This window comes from Cornus florida, unplaced genomic scaffold, assembly GCF_030987335.1.
Source record: "Cornus florida cultivar Cherokee Brave unplaced genomic scaffold, ASM3098733v1 CherokeeBrave_3.0.0_Hap2_Chr11, whole genome shotgun sequence".
NCBI lineage: Eukaryota > Viridiplantae > Streptophyta > Magnoliopsida > Cornales > Cornaceae > Cornus > Cornus florida.
In genome coordinates, this window is record NW_026775581.1 from 81090586 (window position 1) to 81112736 (window position 22151).

At 34.7% G+C, this 22151-nt stretch overlaps 1 protein-coding gene across 4 annotated transcripts in view; it reads right to left on the reverse strand.

Moving 5' to 3' along the window:
• Window positions 1-3830: 3830 nt before the first annotated feature.
• Window positions 3831-22151, reverse strand: part of LOC132286709 (uncharacterized) — a 93630-nt gene continuing 75309 nt past the window's right edge. For 3 of the 4 annotated variants that reach the window (XM_059789074.1, XM_059789073.1, XM_059789076.1), the window contains 8 exons: window positions 21413-21514; window positions 19751-19894; window positions 11054-11142; window positions 10005-10087; window positions 9772-9887; window positions 9019-9104; window positions 8356-8455; window positions 3831-5489 (listed from right to left, as the gene is read on the reverse strand). In XM_059789074.1, the coding sequence (XP_059645057.1) occupies window positions 5424-5489; window positions 8356-8455; window positions 9019-9104; window positions 9772-9887; window positions 10005-10087; window positions 11054-11142; window positions 19751-19894; window positions 21413-21514 (786 nt within the window). In that variant the 3' untranslated portion in view covers window positions 3831-5423. Of the gene's footprint in view, window positions 5490-8355; window positions 8456-9018; window positions 9105-9771; window positions 9888-10004; window positions 10088-11053; window positions 11143-19750; window positions 19895-21412; window positions 21515-22151 lie in introns of those variants that run through there. The other variant, XR_009472844.1, reaches the window with a different exon arrangement.

Consider the following 22151-nt stretch of genomic DNA (forward strand, 5'->3'; position numbering starts at 1 on the left):
GAATTTATGAAGATGCCTCCACTAAAATTACAATTCGACCCAACTAAATTCTTTTTTATTTTATTTATATTTTATACTTTAAGTTTTTAAAAATTTATGAAGATACTCCCACTAAAATTACAATTTGCCCTATTGATTTTTTTTTTTTTTCACATTTTATACTTTAAATTTTTAAAAATTTATAAAGAAAATTTCATTGAAATTACAAAAATGGACCAATTATATAATTTTGCCTCACAAATTAAAAGGACGCCCCCTCACAAAATTTTTTGAGTCTGTCTTTTCTAAGTCTGTCACTGCTCACCCATATCTATGAGTCTAAAATCTTAGAACATGGTGTACTAAACTCAATCGACAATGTTCGAGTCCAAAACCTCGGGATACTGACCCATATCTATTAAAACCTCGAATGGTGGCCCTCGGGTCCAAAACAATCTCTCGGGTTTGCTAAAACCTCAAAGGGTATATAACTCTTAAGTCAGACTCAGAAGGCAGGCTAAAGGGTATGCACTATGCAACGATATGTTTGCTACTAATGATCCATGTATTTAGTTGACAATAGTAATCTGAATTATTGCCCACCCCACTAGTAATGTACTATTACAGCATCAGAGAGAATATATATATATATATATATATACACACACACACACACACACACACACACACACTCTCATAGACATATATAGAGGGGCTGAGTTTTTATTAGTAAATGGTTTGACGCCTGAAGTAGTTCCATTATGCATGATGTTTCGGTGTTGACTTTTTCATATGTGGTCCTCGATTATTGGTGAAAATTAACACAATAATATACAAGAAATTTTCCACTCAACGGGTTATCAGTTGACTTTCTTGTTTGTCCTTTAAAATAATAATAATAATAATAATGGGTCCAATAAAGGAAAAAAATAACTCTTACGTCGTAGTGCATATACTATTATTTTAAACCATAGAAAATACCGTATACATTTAGAAATAATTCCTTTCATCAAATATTATTTTTTTTTTTTTGCAAAATATTAAATAATTCATTTCACCAATTTTTATTTTATAAGATACAAAGGCAAGAAGTTTACTCTCTCAGCTAATTTAAAACATGATGGCACGGCAATTAATGGATTATTTGGTGAAACAAATTTGTAAATTTATAAATGTTTCAATATCTCATATAAGAAATACTGATTTTTATCAGAAGATAAAAGTATTTTTACAAAGCTTGACTTTTAACTTTATTTATAAAGAGTAATGACCGTTATATTTATGTGAGTAGGAGATAACATTATAATCATATCATCATATTTAATTACGATTATGTTATCTCAACTTGAATAAATTAGTCCACTTTCATACTATTTATTTTTATTTATTTGCAAAAAGTGATTGCTTTAGGATTTGACACCGTGTACAGTGTATCAGAAATTAAATCATTTTATGTTGGAAAAAAAAAAAAATTTGTCATAACTTCTTGTGTTCATAATTCGGAATTATACTAAAATAGAAAATTTCAAATTTTGGTTGAATTCAGAAAATTTCAACTATAATTTGGAGGAAATTTGGTAATATAGAAATTTGGTAGATACTATCATTAAACAAAATGAGAATATTACAACATCTGATAGTCTGAATATATTTAGCATCTTGTCATGTAATACATTTGCAGATCATATTCCCCCTAGCAGCATATTATTACAATTGCTATATTGTATTCATCGCAGTATCGGTCACGATATCGATCATAGTCGCGGTGTAACGGACTCGAACAAAGTTAGTGCAAACTGCCCGATATACATCGCGTATTGGATTTGAAAAAAGATCGCGTATCGGACAATACGATTATTTGTATTGTACTCTAATGATACAATTATTTTTTGTTTAATACTTCATCAATCTCTAGATACAATGCCTAAAAGGCATGCAAAAGCAGGAATTCTAGGATAAGCTGTTGCGGGGTTTATGACCATGCTTTTCTAGCAACACGAGATGAAACAACAATACACTGTGTGATCTTTAAGGAGATTCTAAACATTTAGACCTCATGCACCAAATTATCTCTTGCACAATTTTCACTCAAGGACTTCAATCCATGATTTATGGCATAGTTGTGTTTCCCAAAATATATATATATATATATATATAAATAAATAAAATTTAATAAATTAGTACACTTGGCCCCCCTGGAATTTGATGATTATAATTTTCTAATTAACATATGTCTGCACACATGATGAAAGCCTTGTTTTTCTCACTGCGACTTCAACAAATGGATTTCCTCTTCAGGCAATATATGTATGTATGTATATCTAAGTCTCAATACGAAGCCCTATTTTTGTACCCAGCACCAGTTCACCACAATGTCTTCTTGTTTTTCTTGACCCTCCCTGCACTAATTGAAACCTCTCCAGAAAACAGAGCACCAGATTATTGATGAAGAAGAAGAACGAGACGACGTCGTTCTGGTTCCACCCACCAATTTCTCCACAGTAATGCTTTATTTAGCCATTTCCTTCCTTGTTTCTTTCTTGTTAGTACTTCTAATTTTTCAACAGTGTGCTTGATTTGGTTCATATGACTGGTTATATTTAATTATTTATTTTGTCATTTATATTTTTGTCAATTATTTACAGACAATAAAATATATCAGGCTATATACTTGACGAAGATTTTTAATTTTATTATTGGCTATATAATTTTTAAATAAGAAAAACAGGAATATATGAATTATATGTGGGTATTTTTATTACCATGTTAACAATTGAATCACTTGGAATGCTGATAATGCATAATGGAATGTGACTAATTTGTTCACTTCTATATCTCAATGATATTCCGATGTTTATAATTTTTTACATCTCAGGAGCAGAATATTAAGAGGGAAACTATCACGGAGGCTCTGAAAATCTTAATTGGTACACTTTATAGTACTTTTTGTAATTGGAATTTTGATAACACACTTTTTTCTTTTGAAACTTTTCTTTTCATATTTTTTCTAAAATTTACTTGAAATCAGTCATTTTAGACACTGCACAGGTGTACTACTCCATGAGACCCCTCGCTACCTGTGCCACCTATGTTTTTCCTACTCTATCAACCCATAAACTATCTCTACCCATCAAAATGCACAGGTGTACTACTCCATGAGACCCCTCGCTACCTGTGCCACCTATGTTTTTCCTACTCTATCAACCCATAAACTATCTCTACCCATCAAAAACATCACGAGACTACATTTTTCTCAATTTTACAAGTTTCAACTCATACTATGTCCTAAACTCAGCTCCTTGTTGAACACAGATTACAATTGCTCGGAACCTAACACTTCGTTTAACAATAATTTCAAAACTCTAAAATAAAAACCTAAGAAACTAAGAATTTGAGACACAATTCCCTACTACAATGATATGGTAAGTCCAATCAAGATTCAGGGTGGAGTTGGTAAAAGGTGAAATCTACCGCCCCTAAAATTTAAAGTCTTGTAATATAGATGAAATCTATCGGCCTAATCCACACACACAATTAGAAAGTATGTGCAATGAAATTGCCAAATAAACTGCACCAGTTTCAAAAGAAATGCTACTTGATTAATGGGTATTGAGGTTGCTAATGGCATCTTGTAAGGGTTTGTATCCTCTCTTCTGAATTTGTCATCAAACATTAATCCGACGATACACATTTTGTTTTTCCGAAAGGTATCAGACGATGCACGTGATATCACAATCACCATCCACGATACACATGATATCACAATCATTATCAATTGGTATCGTTTGCACACTGAATCCATGCTTAGAATCCAGATTTGTACAAAAAGCTGTTATTAAAACCACAATATGTTAAAAAAGCAAGACTCTTATTGTAAACCACCAATCCGACTACTCTCTCATATCAGCTGAAATTCAACAATTGAAACAAATCGTGAAAAGGAGAGGTTTTGTTGGTTTTCACACATTTTTATCCTCATTTTTTTTTTTTTCAATTCTTCGTCGTGCATCAATCTTTTCCTTTTTGGCAACAGAGGGTTTCTCAGCCACCATTGGGGGAAGGACTAAACCCTCTGGATATTTACAATCCGTCCCTTCGGTTCTAAGACATTCTTAAGACGTAGTTTGATCATTTCAAAAACTGTCAAACTAAATGCCAAAATTCACGAAATTTCTATATAAGTGGAGACAAATATCCGTGGTTTGTCCTTAGCCTGTAACAACACCATGTAAATATAAGAAGTTCCAAATGCGATATCCAGTCCAAAGAACCGAATCCAGAGAGGGTCTGCGAACCTCATTCGGATTCCCAGTTTTCAGAATGACAGCAACTTTAAAAAAACTTCAAGGTAGATATTTCCATCACCTCTCCAACATATATGCACAGATAATTAGCTTCCAATCCTGTATTTCATTAACACATGGAAGCATATAGATGTTGATTGTCATTTTGTAAACAGAAATGTATATGTGTGCATATGTATATGTTGTCGTTCAGTAACAACTCTTCATCTCATCAGAAAACCTGTTAATGGTGGCATCCTTCCATCCATGCCTCATTTCACAGGGAAACTCAAAGAACCTCTATTTCATTAGGTTGTAAGAAATGCCTATTAATGGATTGTAGGATACTCAAATTATATGTAGTATGTTCCTCCATTGAGGTCCATCTAAAGTCATGATAATAAATTCAAATTTTTTAAAAAAAACCCACAACGAAATGTGGATCAACAATGTGAAACTAATGAGCAGTATATATAATCGTTCTAGCAAAACATTTCTTTTATGACACAAATTGATATTGTCTATCAAGATGCTGTAAATAGCTTTGCCCTATTAGAATGTTCACTGTCCATTGTAAATAAGTTGTCCTGACACTCCAATCACTTTTTTCAATATGTTCTCTTCTAATTTTCACATCTTGCATTCATAGATAATTTCCTTCTTGAATCAGTTTACATGTTCCACATCACATCCTTCAATTTACAATTCTTGGAAACCTATGGAGGACCCCAAGGATTCTTGTAATTTACAATACCAACAATTTACCAGATTAGTTCAGGGAAAGTGCATGACAATCCTTTCATGGGAAGCAAGTGCAATTTAACATTTCAATCAAGCATATTTTGAAGATCGTAAACATATCATATTATCAAGCCAGGTATCCAGGACAATATAGGTCCATCCAACCAAGGGCGCGACACATTTAACTTTTTATGTACCAAGCGACTATTCTAAAACTCCAATTCACATTCTCATGCTGCTTTTACCATTGTACCAGAAGTAAATTTTATTAACAGTATATATCTCTCTCTCTCTTGAGCGCACAGATATTTACATGTTTGTTCTTCAATATTTACAACGGCAAATACAAAGGTTAAAAAAATCAATTTAAACTGGAAATAACTCACAAATGATCTTGTAGTACAGCCTCTGAGCAATGATCTACATGTACTGAGCCAACCACTGTTTGCACATATCAAGCACAGGAAGCGCATTTGCATGCAATGCCTGCAACAACAAAAAAGGAAAAAAAAAAAAAGGAAAATAAAAGAAAATAAATAGCATTTCCCTTGTGTAAAAACTAACTAATAATTGGAATGGTACAATTCAATGGAAAGAAGATTTTCCCAATCACACTTGAGAAAACTCTTAAGAACAAGTTTAAAAAGAATAGATTACTGGCTAATCCTTTATTCTGGATCTTTGGCCGAAAAAAAAAAAAAAAATACAGGAGTTTAGACAAATTTCTGAAATGCTTATGGAGCAGTGCTGGGAATTCATCCCATTTAGTTAACAACATTATTGACCCTCTGTGCTAGACATTGGTAAATGATGGTTGACTATTGTTCAAGCAAATTCTTATTCCCTAGCTACTCTATCTGGGGCAGTCAATGGATCAGATGATTAAAATTTGATCCGGCAGTCCAAATCTGATAAAAAAGACCAATCCAATTAAGTATGAATTTGTATAATCTGATAACTAATAAATTGGCCAAGTATTTAGGTTGACTCAGTCAGAAAATTATACGACCCTAATTATAAAAAATGAAGAAGAAATTTCACTGATATTCTTAAGGTTTGCTAAGACTACACCGCCCTCTTCCGTGAGTTAAATAATAACATTGACATCCCCTGTCAAACCTAATAGCGTTGACCGCCAATCAACACAGATAGGGTTGAGTCAAAATGAGAGCTATGTGAAATTCCATTTGTACCTTCGAAATGAGTAAGACAATTATGTTCTCATTCATTGGTTCCAAAATTACAATGGTAGCCTCTTTATGAAGCATTTTTTTTCGACAACATGACACATTACACATCTTCCATTTTTCTCACATTGTCCACAAAGGCCAACTTCAATCTCTCTCTACCATGAATAATTCATATATATATGTATATATGTATATGTATATGTGCACACACACACACACACACACACACACATATATGTATAAATACATAAACTTACAAATACATTTAGTTATATATACTTAACATATATGTATATCATGTATATATATGCACACACATGTAGAGGAAGTGAATAAAATAGGCTTTAATCATGTGTGAATGAAATTTGCTTTAGCAATTCATGCGCTGAGGGAAATGAGTAAAACGACTTGGGAAAAGAAGGTGAAGGTTTACGAGAAGTGGGGTCTGGTCTGAAGACAAGATTCTTGTGGCTTTTGGTTTTGGGAAGCATCTTGCTGTATGGTGGCATCAGGCGCTCTCTTTCCTCTCTCTCATCTCCATTGCCCTATGAAGAATGTGAGATTTAGGGTTTTGAAAATTTGGCTTTAGGTTGACTTGAATCTGGGTTTCAGTGAGACTTGAGATCACCTCTCTCCCCCTTTACTATGATGGGGCATGAGATATGGGTTTTGGTTAGCTCAAATTATGGGTTAACTTGAAGAATGTGAGATTTCAATCATGGGGTGGAAGCAAATACCAATGATAGGTATTAGTGGCAACAGTGGTTGCAGATGGAAGTGGTGCAACGGCAATCAATGGTGTCGATGATGGTGGTAGCAGTGGCCTTGACAGTTGGTTGAGGTCACGGACAATTCCATGTAGGGCTGATTGGGGGTGTCTGCCCCTACTGATTTTTTTTATTTACTTACATTATATATCTAAACAGTTTCTAAATTATAGTAATGCCCCCTCTAATTTTTTGGTAAAAACTTCACAATATCTATTCATCTACTTTTGAATTCTACTTGACAAATAACTCTCTAAATTCTATTTCATTCTTTCTATATCGCATCGATTTTACAAATGATTTTGGAACCAGAGAATTAGAGAGAGATAGAGAGTTTCATCTTTCTTAATTAGAAGTGTTACATGATTTTTGTTAAAAAATCCTTTAATTTGGATTTCTTTTAATATGTTAGCTTGATTTTAAAATCTTAATTAGATTCTTTCAGTGTTATAAAATTATACTATTTCCCCTTTTTATACTCACCATTAATGCCGTGCAACAAACTTCTCTAAGAGGGGATATCAGTGTTATTTTTTAAAATATGGAGGACGCCAATGTAATTTTGATATACTCAAGGAAGGTCAGTGTAATTTACCAATTAAAAAATTGTGTAAAATACAAAGCCTGTAAAATATTGTGCAAAATAAAAACTCTAATAATGAAATTTGCTCATATACATATATATTTCAATTTTGTGTATCATTTGAGCCGAATTATTGTTGTAAAATTTGAATTAGATTCTTTCACTGTAATAAAATTAAACTATTTCCCCATTTTATGCTTATTTTATTTTCTCATTGGATCAAAGTTTTGATTACTAACAAATCTGGATTCAGATTGACAATATAGTGATCCTTATCCGGTAAATAATTTCCTTATTGGCTTGGCTCTGGATCTCCCGTGAACCAGCCCAATTCCAATCTGTTTACTAGCCTTTTTCCTAGAAAATCCCAACCATACTTTGTGCCCAGGTTCAACAGCCTAAGATTGGCCTTAAAATGTGAAAAATAAGTAAAAATGCAAAATTAACACTAGATAAACATAACTGTATATATCATCCTAAAAATACACCTGCTCATATATAATAACCCAAACAGGTTTGATTTTTCAATGCCTGAACTTGGTCAAGTGAATAGACAAGATACTATTTGGGTACACTGGAAGGTACAAATGGAATTTCACTCGATACAATTTACCTGTTCAGATCCTATTTACCTCCTTATTTTGGGACTAATTATGAGTATCAATTTTCGAGTTGCAGGCTCATCATGAAAACACAAATAAACTAATTCCACCAAAACTTTTCGCTAACAAGTCGTCATTCAGAGGTCAGTAAATTGAGAATAAAAGGCTGTTGGATTCCTACATTAAGAATTTATTTGAGAGGAAGAAGACCTGATGTGCAACATATTGAACGTCAGCCACACTTCCAATTCGAGAAGCAAATTGAAATGCTCTTTTAAGACGACCACACACCACACAGGCCAACACCTTCCTGTAAAAGATTGACACAAATGCTGTCAATGATAACATCCCATAAATATTGAGAACAAATTTAAATGCTTAACAACGCCACATGCCAAGTGAAGTTGGTGCCTCAAAATTACAGGGAGAGGCCACGAAACTATTAGAGCATTACTCCACATTTCTAGTTTCCCTTTATTCTTGCTCTTCACGGTGGAGCGAAGACAATGATAGCTCTCATCCTGCCAACTATTACAAATAAATTGGCAAGCTCTTTGAAAGGGCTTTGTTAGGTCAGTAGGACTTAAGGTTCGCAAATTTCGTAGATCAAAACTAGAGTCTGTAACTAGGTCAAAGAAGGAAATATTTCTAATACACTAATTAAATTGGTAAAAATTGGGTGCAAACCTAAAAATAATATCAATAATAGCGTTGAATTATGCTTTTATGGAACTTACCCAAAAACAAACAACAGTGTTTCATCTTTAAAATTGAAAGTATCCAGGGCTGATTACCAATAAGATATTGAAGCAATGATTCTCAAATTTGTTTCAAAACTTTGAAAGGACATATAGTGTGGAATGGTGAAATTACCTGTGGGGACTAATTAACATGTCTATGAGCCGGTCTGGGCGCTCTTTGTGTTTGTTAGCATACACATTTATTGCAGCGCCTAACACCTACAAGAAGCAACAAAACATGAGAATGTTCAAAAAGCAAGCTTACTGTAAGAGTATTAATAATATTTCAGAACTTGCACTGAGTGAAGCCCAGTGATGGAATGAAGCAGGAGAGATTTTAGTATTTACATTTTTGTTGGTCTAGCAGACATCAAAGAGTAGGGATATGTATCATTTGGCTTCAGTAAATTCTTAAATTTACGTCATATTCCAAAAAAGCTTATTGGTTTGAAACTCAACATAATTGTAACAATCCTATGAATAGAAGTACAACGTCTAGGGATGTGATGTAACAATTTTCAGTGCACATGATTGTATTCTTTCAAATGCTTTAGTAGTCTAAACACCTGCAACAATAATTGTACTAATCCTATAAACAGAAATACAACGTCTAGGGATGTGATGTAACAGCTTTACACTTTTTCAGTGCACATGATTGTATTCTTTCAATTGCTTTAGTAGCCTAAAAACCTGCATAGTTGTATCTCTGACACACCTTACAATTTCCAAAACCTTAAAGATGCTATACTTATCCAAAAAAAAAAACTTAAAGATGCTTTGAGCCAACTGATAAAAGCTATAGGCAGGACACTATAAATTGTGCTTTTATTTTTGCATTTTTTGTAACTAAGACGATTTTTTAAGCACAAAATCAGAATGGCAATACCTCATCCCAATCCTCATCCTCAATTGTGCCTTTAATGTTTTTGAAAAATTCTGTCAATTGACCACCCTTTTTCCTCTCAGCAAGTGATGCCGCAACACCGGCATATATATCAACAGCTGTAAAATGATTCAAGATTTTGGAATGTAAATTCCACAAACACAAATTCTAAAGCTCACTTTCTATGTGATAGAAATACAAAAGATTAAATAGATAAGTCATAACACAATGTTTACCAGGAAGATTGAACTGATAGATCACTTGGAAAGCCAAGTCAAAGTTCTTCTCAGCAAGAGTCTCTGCAATTTCACACCTTCTCCTGCATCACAAAACACATTTAAGCATTTTCTGTATCATCACTTCTCACTTTCTTCAGTGTATATGATAAAAATAAGATCAATCAAGTATCAAGTAGCTGGCAAGGCCTCAACTTGCATGAAATACTACAACCTGCACGTTTAGCGGATGGGACTTAAGGTAAAGAACCCTAGGATTTTTTAACAATGAAGCACAACTACTTGAGTACAAGAGAACTTGAACTTGACCTCTTAGAGGAACAAAAACAGACAATAGCTGAGAGTTGATTGGCAAATGGTCCAGTCTACTAATTAGTAAAACTAAGTCAATTGAAAAAAGAGTAAGAGGACAATAAAAACGAAAAAAATAACTGCTGTTAACTGTGCATAAGTTATTTAATTAGCAAGTTCTCGGAAAAGTAGTTATAAAGCTTCTGCAATCCATATTAGGGAAGACGTTCATTTCTTGAATTCTTATTTGGTCATGAGAGGCTGTGCAGTCCAATAATGGTACCATTATTCCCCTTCTTTCCATCATGTCTATACCATACCATGAGCTGCTTCTATAGTTTCCTGAGCGTTGCCTAAGCAATCCTGAGCATGCATAGCTTGTCAAGTTGTCATATTGTCATGAAGAATATATTATGTTCTATCCTCTATGTTCGTGTTGTGTTGTAAACAACCACCCCCACCCACAACAACAACACACACACAAAAAGGGGGAAAAAAAGAAAAAAAAAAAGGAAAACACCAAAAATAAAAAAGAAAAAAGGAAAGAAAACAGCAGGCACGTAATTCTCATTTTGTTGATTAATATTTCCATGCTCACAAGACTACCTCCCCCAATGGGCGAGGGGTACAAGGCAATTGGGAGAAGGTGGAGGAGAGTTCTCCTAGATAGTTCTTTTCTGATAATGCATATTGTGATACTTAAAGTGAACCATGTGCTTACAAAGAAAAAGAAAAAAACGAGAAAGGATTGCACAAACTTGAATGTTTCAGGGTCGTTTGGATTCCCAAAAAGAGAATGCTTCCATTGTGGTCCATCTGCATCATTAAATGATTTCACAACATCCACCTACAACAAAACAGAATATTAATTGAAAAAAACTCACGCGCCACTTGGTATATATGAAAAGATTCCTTTTTTAAGGTCAATGGAAACAGAGTAGGTTCTTCGAGCAAATAATTTTAAGGGTTAAGATCTGTATCAAGTATTCCAATCTACACTTTTCAGCATCTAGCATTGGATGGACCAATATATAAGAGTTGTTGGTGATTTTTTTCAATCTAGAGAATCAAAAGCAACTCATACAGATAAATGAAGGGATAACAGTTTTTATTTTTTTTTCCCGTCAAACAATGATGCTGATATTATCCAAAAGGAGAAGAATACTTGTTTGGATCCCCTCAGTACTATGCTACAGACTAAAGGTAGGTTAAGGCTTGTTGACATCATGTTTGCAAAGTAGCTACCAGTTTCTATGTTACTTGTAAATTGAATACCTAAAATCAATACTACAGTTTGCAGTTGTGGATGTGGACACAGGGCTGTATCAGTCGTAATGTAATGGAAAGGGGGGTTTGAAGCATTACAAAATATTCGTGCCACAGTCAAATCGAGAAGAAAATTCTACACATAATTGTTTTAAATCTGGCATGTAAGTGGGTCTCGACCTTCGTCGTGGGTCTTGGGCCCTAACATATTGGAAGGAAAAAGAAAATACATTACAAGGATATACAGTAGGATCAATAAAATATGGAGTTGTACAGAGATCCAATGGCTTTATTCCACAAGGACCCACTTTCTAGGGTTTCTTTGGGGATCTGGATCAATGCAGTATTTTTTTATTTAAAAAACTAGAATTTTAGGATCTTGATTGGAATTTTAACAACCATGGATGGATAGTGAAATACTTTTGAGCCTCCAAAATGCTTGAATTGGAATGAAGCGACCAAATTTCAATTCTAACTCCCAATTTTCAAGACCATTTCTACCTCCCAATCAGAGTTAAATGTCATACCAATCCCCTTATGTTCTCCACGGACCTCTTTTTCTACTCTCTTTAAAAGATCTGTCATCCCATTTAGATGGCATTGCAGCTATGCCAAAATTCAACTTTTGCATCCTTTATGATACATACCCCTTCCAAACTCCACCACCTAGTCCTTGGGAGTCCTTTTTCTTCTATTTATTCTCTTCCATCTCCAATGCAAGGATCTAAAAACCATTAATTAGTGTTCTATGATTAAACCCTCTTATAAGGCTAATTTCATTCCTCCCAACCTTCCCAATACACGAAAGCAACAAAGTGAGCACGACTTTGATCCACTTCAAAATTATGTCCCTTTTCTACAAAGTCACTTTTATATTAGTCATTCATCTTTCTATGCCTTAGATTTTTAATTTCAATAGTAAACAGTGTAAATTATTAAAATTATACAAAGACAAGAAGAAGATTGATTGCCTAAAAAAAGAAACAAATAATGCTAGAACAAAACATACAAAAGAAGTATTTGAGGTTGCATTGATAATTATTGGTAACAGCCAACTAGTATAAAAGTCCTTATTAGAAAGAGTGTAACGAACATATTAATTTTGAAGCTAAACTGGGACCTTTCCACCATTCTTATTTATGACAAATATAATAACAAAGAGTCAACTTTTTGTTGACTTTTTAATCCCTTAGAAATAAAGGAGATCAACATCTACACTGAATAAAACCACAAACAGATTTGTTCCTTAGTGAAAGTAGCTGATATTCCTGATTTTTTTTTTTTTTTTTTTTTTTTTTTCCACTTGTTTTAGATTGACACTCGACTCCATAACTCAGGACTACCAAGATACACAATGAACAGAAATGAATTTTCAAAAAGGCCAAAAAATTAGCTGAAATGAGATTCAGTAGGTAGTCGTTATATTTACATGTACGTTAAAATTTTGAGCATAAGACCAATAATCAGCATCAATTTAAGAAGCTCTTAAATCAACGCAACTCCTGCAAAACCAAGTTTTTAAAACACGGTTATGGCCACAGTCTCAGACTCTAATGAGGGTTATGAATTAATATCAGCGGTCGCAATCGCGAAATTTTTTCAACACTAAGAAACATGATAAAAACGAACTAAAAGACAAGATTTAACTCCAGTCAATAAAACCATTTTGCTATAATTTTAATGAATTTTAGTGAATAATAAAAGGAGATTTCATACGAGTAATATATATATGTTTGATAAGTAAAATTGTATAAAACCACTCAAAAGGGAAGCGCATCACAAGCATACTTGTTAAAGGAGCCTCCAGGCGCCATGTTGTCACCTTGATACACGTAAGGCGACTCTCTTAAGCAAGGCATGCGCCTTTCTGACCAAGGCGCCAGGCTACAGATGCTGGAAAGGCACGCCTGCTTTAAAAAGTTATTTTTTACTTCTTTTTTTTTGTTTATTGTTTGCTTGTTTAAAAAGTTCTTTTTGTTTATTAGTATTATTATATCTATTCTGATATTTTATTAGTTAATATAATACAAAAGCCTACAGGTTACATTGTTACAACATTAAAAACAAGAACAAGAGAAGCAAAAAGCAAAGGAAAGAAGAGTAGAAGACAGAGGCAGCGAAGGCACCAAAAAGCGTCGGATCTCTCGGATCTGCGTCGGATCAGGTAAGTTCTCCTTCTTCTCTTCTTCTTCTTCTTTCCTTCTTCTTCTTTCCTTCTTCTCTCCTCCTTCTCTTCTCGGATTTTTTTTTTTTTCGTCTTTTCTTCTTCTTCTTCTTCTCTCGAGTCTCGGCTCTCTTGAGAGTGGAGTCTGGCAGATTTTTTTATTTTTATTTTTCTTCTTCTTTTTATTTTTTTATTTTTATTTTTTCTCAAGTTTTATTCTTCTTTTTATTTTTTTTTTTATTTATTTGAGGGGAGTCTGGCAGATTTTTTTTTTATTTTTCTTCTTCTTATTATTATTTTTATTTATTATTTTTTTTCTCAAGTTTTATTCTTCTTTTTCCTTAAATATCGTTGCAAATGGACATAGCCTGTTAAGTTTCTCATGTCATTTTCAGCGCTTCACGTTACTCCTTTAAATGTTGTCCTGTCCTCAATAATGCCTTCTAGTCATGACTTCAGTTATCATATCAAATGGCCAGAACCTTTGAAGCTTTCCATGTCTTTTTCACTGCTCCAAAGTCAGTCCTTTTAATGCCGTCAAACTTTTTTATTCAGCAATATTGCCTAGTAGTGGCTTACCTGCTTGGATTAGATTAGTACAATGTATTGCTCTCACTATTTTTTTATTTATTTGTGTGATCCTGTTTTATTTATTTGTGTGATCCTATTTTATTTGTGTGAACAGCTGTAGCCTGTATTTGTTCCATTCTAACATGCTATTGGTTTGAGGAAATGCATTTTTATCTAATTTTGTTAAAATGAAATAGTTAGTTAAGTGTACTCTAAATTATAGAAGACAATCTCAAATTGTAAATAGCTCATGTACTGTTAAAATGAAATAATTTTGTTAAAATGAAATAATAACTCATGTATTGTTAATATTATTTTCATATAATTAGGTTCTATTATTGAAAGAATCACTTACCCAAAAATACTTTATTGGGTGGGATTTTTTTTTTTTTTTTCTCAACATGCGCCTTACTTTATTGGAGGCATTTGCGCTTTTGCGCGCCTTGAGCCTTTAACAACTATGATCACAAGAGAACTACACAAGGCCAAATAGGGCCTTTAAACTTTCAAAGAGCCCAAAAAATCGACAATCTCCTCCAATGATCTATTATTTTTCCCTACAACCCAACAAAAAAGAGTGGAAATGATAGAGAACCTAAGCATAGAAATAGGATTCTCCTTTCCTTCGAAAGATCTCTTGTTCCTCTTGAGCCATATACAACACTAGACACACAAATGTGTAACCCTCCAAACATCCCGGACTTGGGCCCCCATTATACATCCTCTCCAAGCCTCAATCAACCCTCTGAAGGATCTGGGCATGACCCAAAGAACTCCAAACATACCAAGCATCAAATCCCAACAATCCCTGGGCTAGGGTGCAGTGCAAAAGGAGGTGATCCACATGACAAATATAGATTGTTCAAATCAAGGAGAAAAAAAAAATCATTGCAAACAATAAGCTAACTCAATGAGTAGTACAAGAAATATAAATATTTGACCAATAGAAAAACTGAAATGTTGTTTAGCAATTAATATTTTTATTAAATATAGTTGCAGAACTTGCAGGTCTTTGTATTTTTATAGTAATGACTTCATAAATTATAGTAATAAATTTAAATAAGAAGAAGAGAAAAAAATTACATATTATATCCATCATTCATAAGTGCAAAAAGAAGATTTTTAAGTAGGAAAAGAAAAAAAGAAAAGAAGAATAAAAAGGAAAGAAAAATGAGAACTTTGAAAGGAAACAAATTAGACTTTGATTGAAGAAGGAAAATTCAACGCTTTTTTTTTTTTAAGGAAATCAAAAGAATTTTAAGAGCAAAAGAAAAATGAAAAAAAAATTTAGGAGATAATTTTAGAAATTTAATATAATTTTTTTTTATTATTATTATTTTGGGGGGGGAGGGGGGATTATATTTTAATACTTGGTAGGGCCAGGGAGCACATGTGCCTGGTGGCACATGCTGGCTCCGCCTTTTTTTATTTAGGGTTAATTTCAGTGATACCCCCTCAGGTTTGGACAAATATAACCTTAAAACATCTTTTGAAAATTATTATAACTTAGGTCCAATTTTGCTTTTCCGTCACTAAAACCGTTAAAAACTTGAAAAAGACAATTTTACCCCTAATTTTTTACTATTTTTTATTTCAAAATATGAGCACCCTAAAATAACTATTTTACCCTCAATGTTGAAACCCCAAAAGTCAAAACTCTTCATCTCTCTCCCCCCCGCTGAAAACATGAGCTTCCTGTATTCATATATACAACAATTATATACATATATATATATATATATATATACACACACACACAGATTTATATATTAAGTAAGTCATAGCCAATTTAAAGAAGAAAAAAAAATGTAAACTAGTGGGAAATTCCCGAAAGGTTAAAAAGAAAAGAAAAAAAAAAACAACAGAGTGGTTACTGTTTGGATGGATCGATGCCCGCAGCCCATCGGGTACTTTTCACTAGATCGGATCGGATCGAGGACGATCTCTTCTGCACTTACATGCGTTGGTGGTGAAGGAGTAGAGGTCGGCGAAGGTGAGAAGCCCGTGAGGCTTCGGCACCTGCTGACTAGTGTACATATATATATACATATATATACACGCGCATGCATATCGTTGATTTGAAGTACGTAATTGTTGAAGATTAGTGTAATAATTCCATGGAAGTAGATGACTCGGTCGGTGAGTGGATTGCGAGTCCGAGCTCGTCTTGTATTTTCTTCTCTTATTCATGTATGCGCATGGGTGGATTTTGGTGGTGGAGTTTGGTGAGAGAAACCAAGGCCAACGATTCTGGAATGAATTTGGAATTCTCAATTATATTTCCATCCCGTCCTCATCTATCCAATTTCACATTTCCAGCAGTTTGAAGACCATATTGATAGATATGTATTAATGGGGTATAGGAATTTGCAATTGTATGTGAGATTTAATAAGGAGTGTTGGCGAGGTTCCAAGACGGATTTTGTAGAAAAAGAAATTAAGTTGAGGTTTTTTTTTTTTTTTCGGGCTCGCTTGTTTTTGTAAGACATCAAAAAATGCTCAAGTTGAGTGTGATAAAGCTCTTCCTGAGCTTTTTTTGGGGTGGATTGCAAAAATTTTTTGCTTGTGTCATCATTTTCATGTACAACGAAATTGCTTCTGAATTATGATAAAGAGATGGTAGGTGCTTGAAAAAAAATTGTAACACACAAATTTTTTTTTCTTCTTTTGTAATATAATTGAACTGATATATATCATTTTAATAGCTTGTCATTGAATTTAGATGTCAAAATAACTTGGGAAATTTGAGATTTCAAAACCCATGCTTCTTGGGGTGTTTTGGATTATATGCAGAAGAGGGAGAAAGGGACATTAGCTCAACATATTTCACCGGTTCAATAGGGCATAAATGTCATTTTATACATTAAAAATCTTTTAATAAGTCAACACAAAGTCAAAAGTGTTCTGACACTCCTGAAAAGTGACGTTTGGGGTGTGAGTGAAAGATGGAACAAACGTTTTTGGTGTGAGTGATAGTAATTTTCAAAAGATGTTTCAAGGTGATATTTGGCCAAACCTGATGGGGTGTCACTGAAATTAACCCTTTTATTTATTTTTTGATAAGTAAGAAATGCATTGAAAGCGCTCAAAAGGGGAACGCATACCAGGGGAACAAACACAAGGCCAAAAAAACAGCCCTCTAAGCCTTCAAAGGGGCCAAGAAAACAACAATATCCTCAGAAGATCTATAATCTCTACCCGTAACCCAACAAAAAAGAGTGTAAAGAATAGAGAACTTAAGAAAAGAAATAGGCCTCTCCTTGCCCTCAAAATATACTTTATTCCTCTCCAGCCAAATGCACCGCCACACACAAAGAGGCGTAGCCCTCCAAGCATCACGAATATGGGCCCCTACGGAGCACCCTCTCCAAGCCTCAACCATCTCTTTAGAGGAACGAGGCATAACCCAATGGATCCCAAACAAAGCATCAAGTCCCAACAGTCCTTGGCCATGGTGCAATGCAAAAGATGATGATTCACCGTCTCTTCATCCCGAAGACACATGTAGCACCGATTGACAACCACCTGATTTCTCCTTCTCAAATTGTCTTGGGTCAAAATCTTACCCAAAACAGAGGTCCAAGCAAAGAAAGCCACAATGAGAGGAGCCTTAGAGCACCAAACAGACTTCCACAGGAAGGACCCTCCAGGCTCAACTGCAAGACACCTGAAGAAGGAACGAACATCAAAGCGACCTTGCGAATTTGGATTTCAAATCCAACAATTAGAGTCTCCAGCCATGACACCCTACCAATACAACACCTCCAACAAAAGAGTTGCATCCTCAACCTCCCAATCCTGAAAAAGACGCCTGAAACGAACATCCCAAACCAGTCTCCCTCTATCAAGATGGTAACAGTCAACCACCTTGGTCTTTCGATCAGTAGCAATCCTGAAGAGCCGAAGGAAAGCAAGAGCAAGAGAAAAATCCCCACACCAAACATCCTCCCAAAGACTGATCCTCCTGCCATACCTAAGTCTGAAACGAACATGAGTGAAAAAATCAGCCCACGCCTTCCGTATACACTTCCAAACCCCCATTCCCCTCGGGCAACGCACCTCAAGAGAGCACCAACCTCCTCTGCCTTCCCCATGTCTACTCGCAACGACCCTCCGCCAAAGTCAATGCCTCTCCAGCCCAAACCTACACAACCATTTCCCAAGGAGAGCTTTATTGAAAGGCACCAATCTACGAAGACCCAACCCACAATTTCGAATCGGCCTGCACACTTGCTCCCACCGAATTAAATGAAACTTAAACTCCTCCCTTCTGCCCCCGCCCCCCCCCCCCCCCCCCCCCCCCCCGGCGGGGGGCCAAAACAGAAAGTTACGTTGCAAACGCTCAATTCTTCCTGCGACAGAGAGGGGAATCTGAAAAAGCGAGATGAAATAAGTAGGAAGGCAAGAAAGGGTACTCTTAATCAGAGTGACCCGCCCCCTTTTAGAAAGATACTGCTTCTTCCACCCCGCCAGTCTCCTCTCAAACCTATCCACAACAGGATCCCAAACCCCAACACAAATCGAATCAAACTGCTCATTTGTGGTTCAGTTCAGTTCCGCTAGTTCTAACGGTTCAATTCGGTTAAGCTACACGTGCACAATGGTATGAGGTACAGGTCCACAATCCCACATCGCCTGGATAAGGGAAAGGTGAAGTGCTTATATATGGTGGTGCTATCTCCAATTGGTATGAGGCCTTTTGGGGTAAAACACAAGAATAAAACCGTGCGAGCTCAGACCCAAAGCGAACAATATCATACTATGTGGTGGATTGGGTCATTACACTAAGGTTCACATTCTATTTAATTTGGTCAAGATTTTGATTTCTATTTTCAGATATTTTTATGTGGACGACCCGGGATTCCCCAAAACTATTCAGAACTATTCTCGAACCGATATCAATCATTAAAAGATATTGAATTTTGTAATCCCAATACCCAATCACTTGGATAATGAGCTCTAGAATGAATTAGGTTAATTTAATAAGATAATGGCAGAGGATGCATTTGAAAGATAGTTTCCTGACAGCTAGTAGCATCAATATGCAAAATTAGAATATGTTTCCGTAATTAAAAATGTCATCCTCATCTAAATTTTTTTGATAAGTCATGCTCATCTAAATTGAAAGAGTCTTAAAGCAGGTACTTCTTGACTATGAACCAACATGCTCAACGGAATAAATTAAAGATGTTCCAGCTTAAAATCAGGAATTTGCAATATCAAGCCATCATAAAAACAAGAATCACATTTCACAAGTCAACAGGTTTTTAAAGAAGTGCAGCTGACACAAAAATGACAAATCAAACTATCATGAAAAGGCTTGATGCCTTTATCACACTATTATGATAGAAAATTTCAAGTATTGAACCTTGAATTCTTCCTGGATTGTTTTTACCTCAAAATTAACAAGTCATCGTGCAATTTTAGTTTCCTAATACTTGGTAACTGTCAATACCTGGATTGCAACCCGAGCAGAAAACTTCACAAGTCCTTCTTCAGTAAGCTTTTCTGAGGCACTTTTTCCTCGAGTTCCCTTGGTAATAAGCTTCATAGAATCTCCTGCTTTGTATCGTGCTGACAATCCTTCATCAAAATGCATCTACACCCAGATGGAAGATAATTAAGGAGAAAAAAGATAGGAAGTAGAATAAGCCAGGAAACTAGCAACTGACATTTAGTATAAAGTTTTGTGAGTATCAGTTTCCTAGGATGGCTGTTTTGTGGTGTTTTTCCGCCACAAATCTATATTCCAACTGTATCAAAAAGCTACCTTTAGGAGTATACTAATTGTTGCATATACCTTTTTTTTTTTTTTTTTTTTTTTTTTTTTTTTTTTTTTTTTTTTGTGATTTTCTATAAAAAGGTAATATGTTGTTAGATGGTAGAGGGGGAATGAAGCTACTTCACATTCTCTTGTTGGCTTGTCAATTTATTGCCGCTCAATTTCATCTACTCCTCTGATTGGGAGTATCACCCCCAGTAAAGTAGCAGAGTGATTTCCTTTAAGGTTCAAAAGGTGAAAGTCCAATAATCATTGGATAGAATGGAACTAAGGTTTGAAATGAAAGAAAAATTACGGAGGTTTTGGAGATTGACTCCTATTATGTCTACAAATATATGAGGATCATTCAGACAGTTTGGGATGAAAAGGTACTAGTTGTGGGGAGCCTGCTTGGGGTGAAATTTGAACTGTTGAACGGTTCACGGGTTCAAAAGGTGGAAGAAAAGATCCAGGGAGCAAGCATAGGAACATTATCTATAAAGCATCCAAAGACCATTGGATAAGTGTTGGGTTCTCTAATGTCTGATGGAGAAATGGTGAGCTGCTGGCATGCACTGTGGAACATGGCCTGAGCCATTGGGGTCACACTGCCACATATGTTCTCAAAACCTTAATATTGCTAGTGGAAAAATAAACGGAAAGAAAAGATTCAACTCTTGATTAAATGTAAATTCAAGAAGAGTTGTGGTACGGTCACATGAATATTGACGTTCCAATCCTTGCAAAAGACACAGACAATTCTGTAGCCATCAATTGAAAATATACGAGCACTGGATATTGCCTGATGTTCAGCACACTTTGTGTTCCTTGGAAATATTAGGCTTTCTCTTAGACTCTAAAGAAGGCTTCTCTCTTCTACAAAGTGATGACCTAATATCTCTCATGTCACAAGATGTTGTCATTAGACCATACTACCATTCCGCTTACATTATTAGGCTAGAATTGCCTCTAAAGTTTGTTATGTCTTTGGTCCTGCAGAGATCGGTAATGGAGTTCCTTTGTTCTTCTGGACAACACGCATGGAATCCTAGAGATCTTCATTTATGCAGGTCTTTTAGTTCCGTGATCTTTTTGGCTTCTTTCGGAGAAAGAGCAAATGAAATTTTAAAACAGGGAATCTCAAAGAAAGTGACTGTAAATTTTCTTAGAAATTAATTAATATTTTGGATTTGTATTCTAAAGGACCATCGGTTCCACGCCTATAAAGTTGCCCACAGTTTTAAGTCTCCTTATACAAAGTTCATATCTATTCTATTATTCTGAGATAAAAGATAATGAAATGAAGCCCATTTTAACGATGCAAAAATGATTTTTTCCTAAAAGGTACGGACTTACCTTGGCATGCTCCAAGTGTTTAATAGCTTCCTCTTGTGAAGAAGAGTTCATAAATAACTGAATACAGCAAAGTCCAGCAGCCACGTGATCTTTCTTGATGACCTGAACCATTAAGTCAGTTTTAAATTAACCAGAAAGAAAATACTGCTTCAATATAATCAAAAGATGGAAGCAAAATAATACAAAATAATCAAGGAAAAGGAAGAGGAAGAAGACAATATTGGTTGATTTTATCATATCTACTTGTAGTCGAGCTGTGATACTTCAGCACAAATTGAATTAAAAGAACATAAAACAATAACAAAACAGAATAAAAATTTTCCACATTATATGTCATCTAAAGAATAATGGAAAGAATTAAAAACACTACATCAAGTTTGGATACATCCTCAGAATAAGGAGGACACTATGACATGTGAAGTGCCCAAACCAGCATCAAACATGTCAAATTGTCGGTCTGTACAACATTGCTAAACAAGTTAAAATATGAGCCTCATTTTTCCGAAGCATCCTTCATACTATACAAGTTATAAACTATGCTATACAAAACTTGATCTAAAGCAACAACGCTTAAAGAATATTACATTAAAATAAAATGTTGAACAGTGTAGAAGTACTGAAAATATATAGTATGATGAAGAATAAAGACTAGCAAGCAAAGGAAACACATATGACAATTAATACATTGATAAAATATAAAGTAAGATGTGTTGAAAATAAATTGTTATCAGAATCTGTA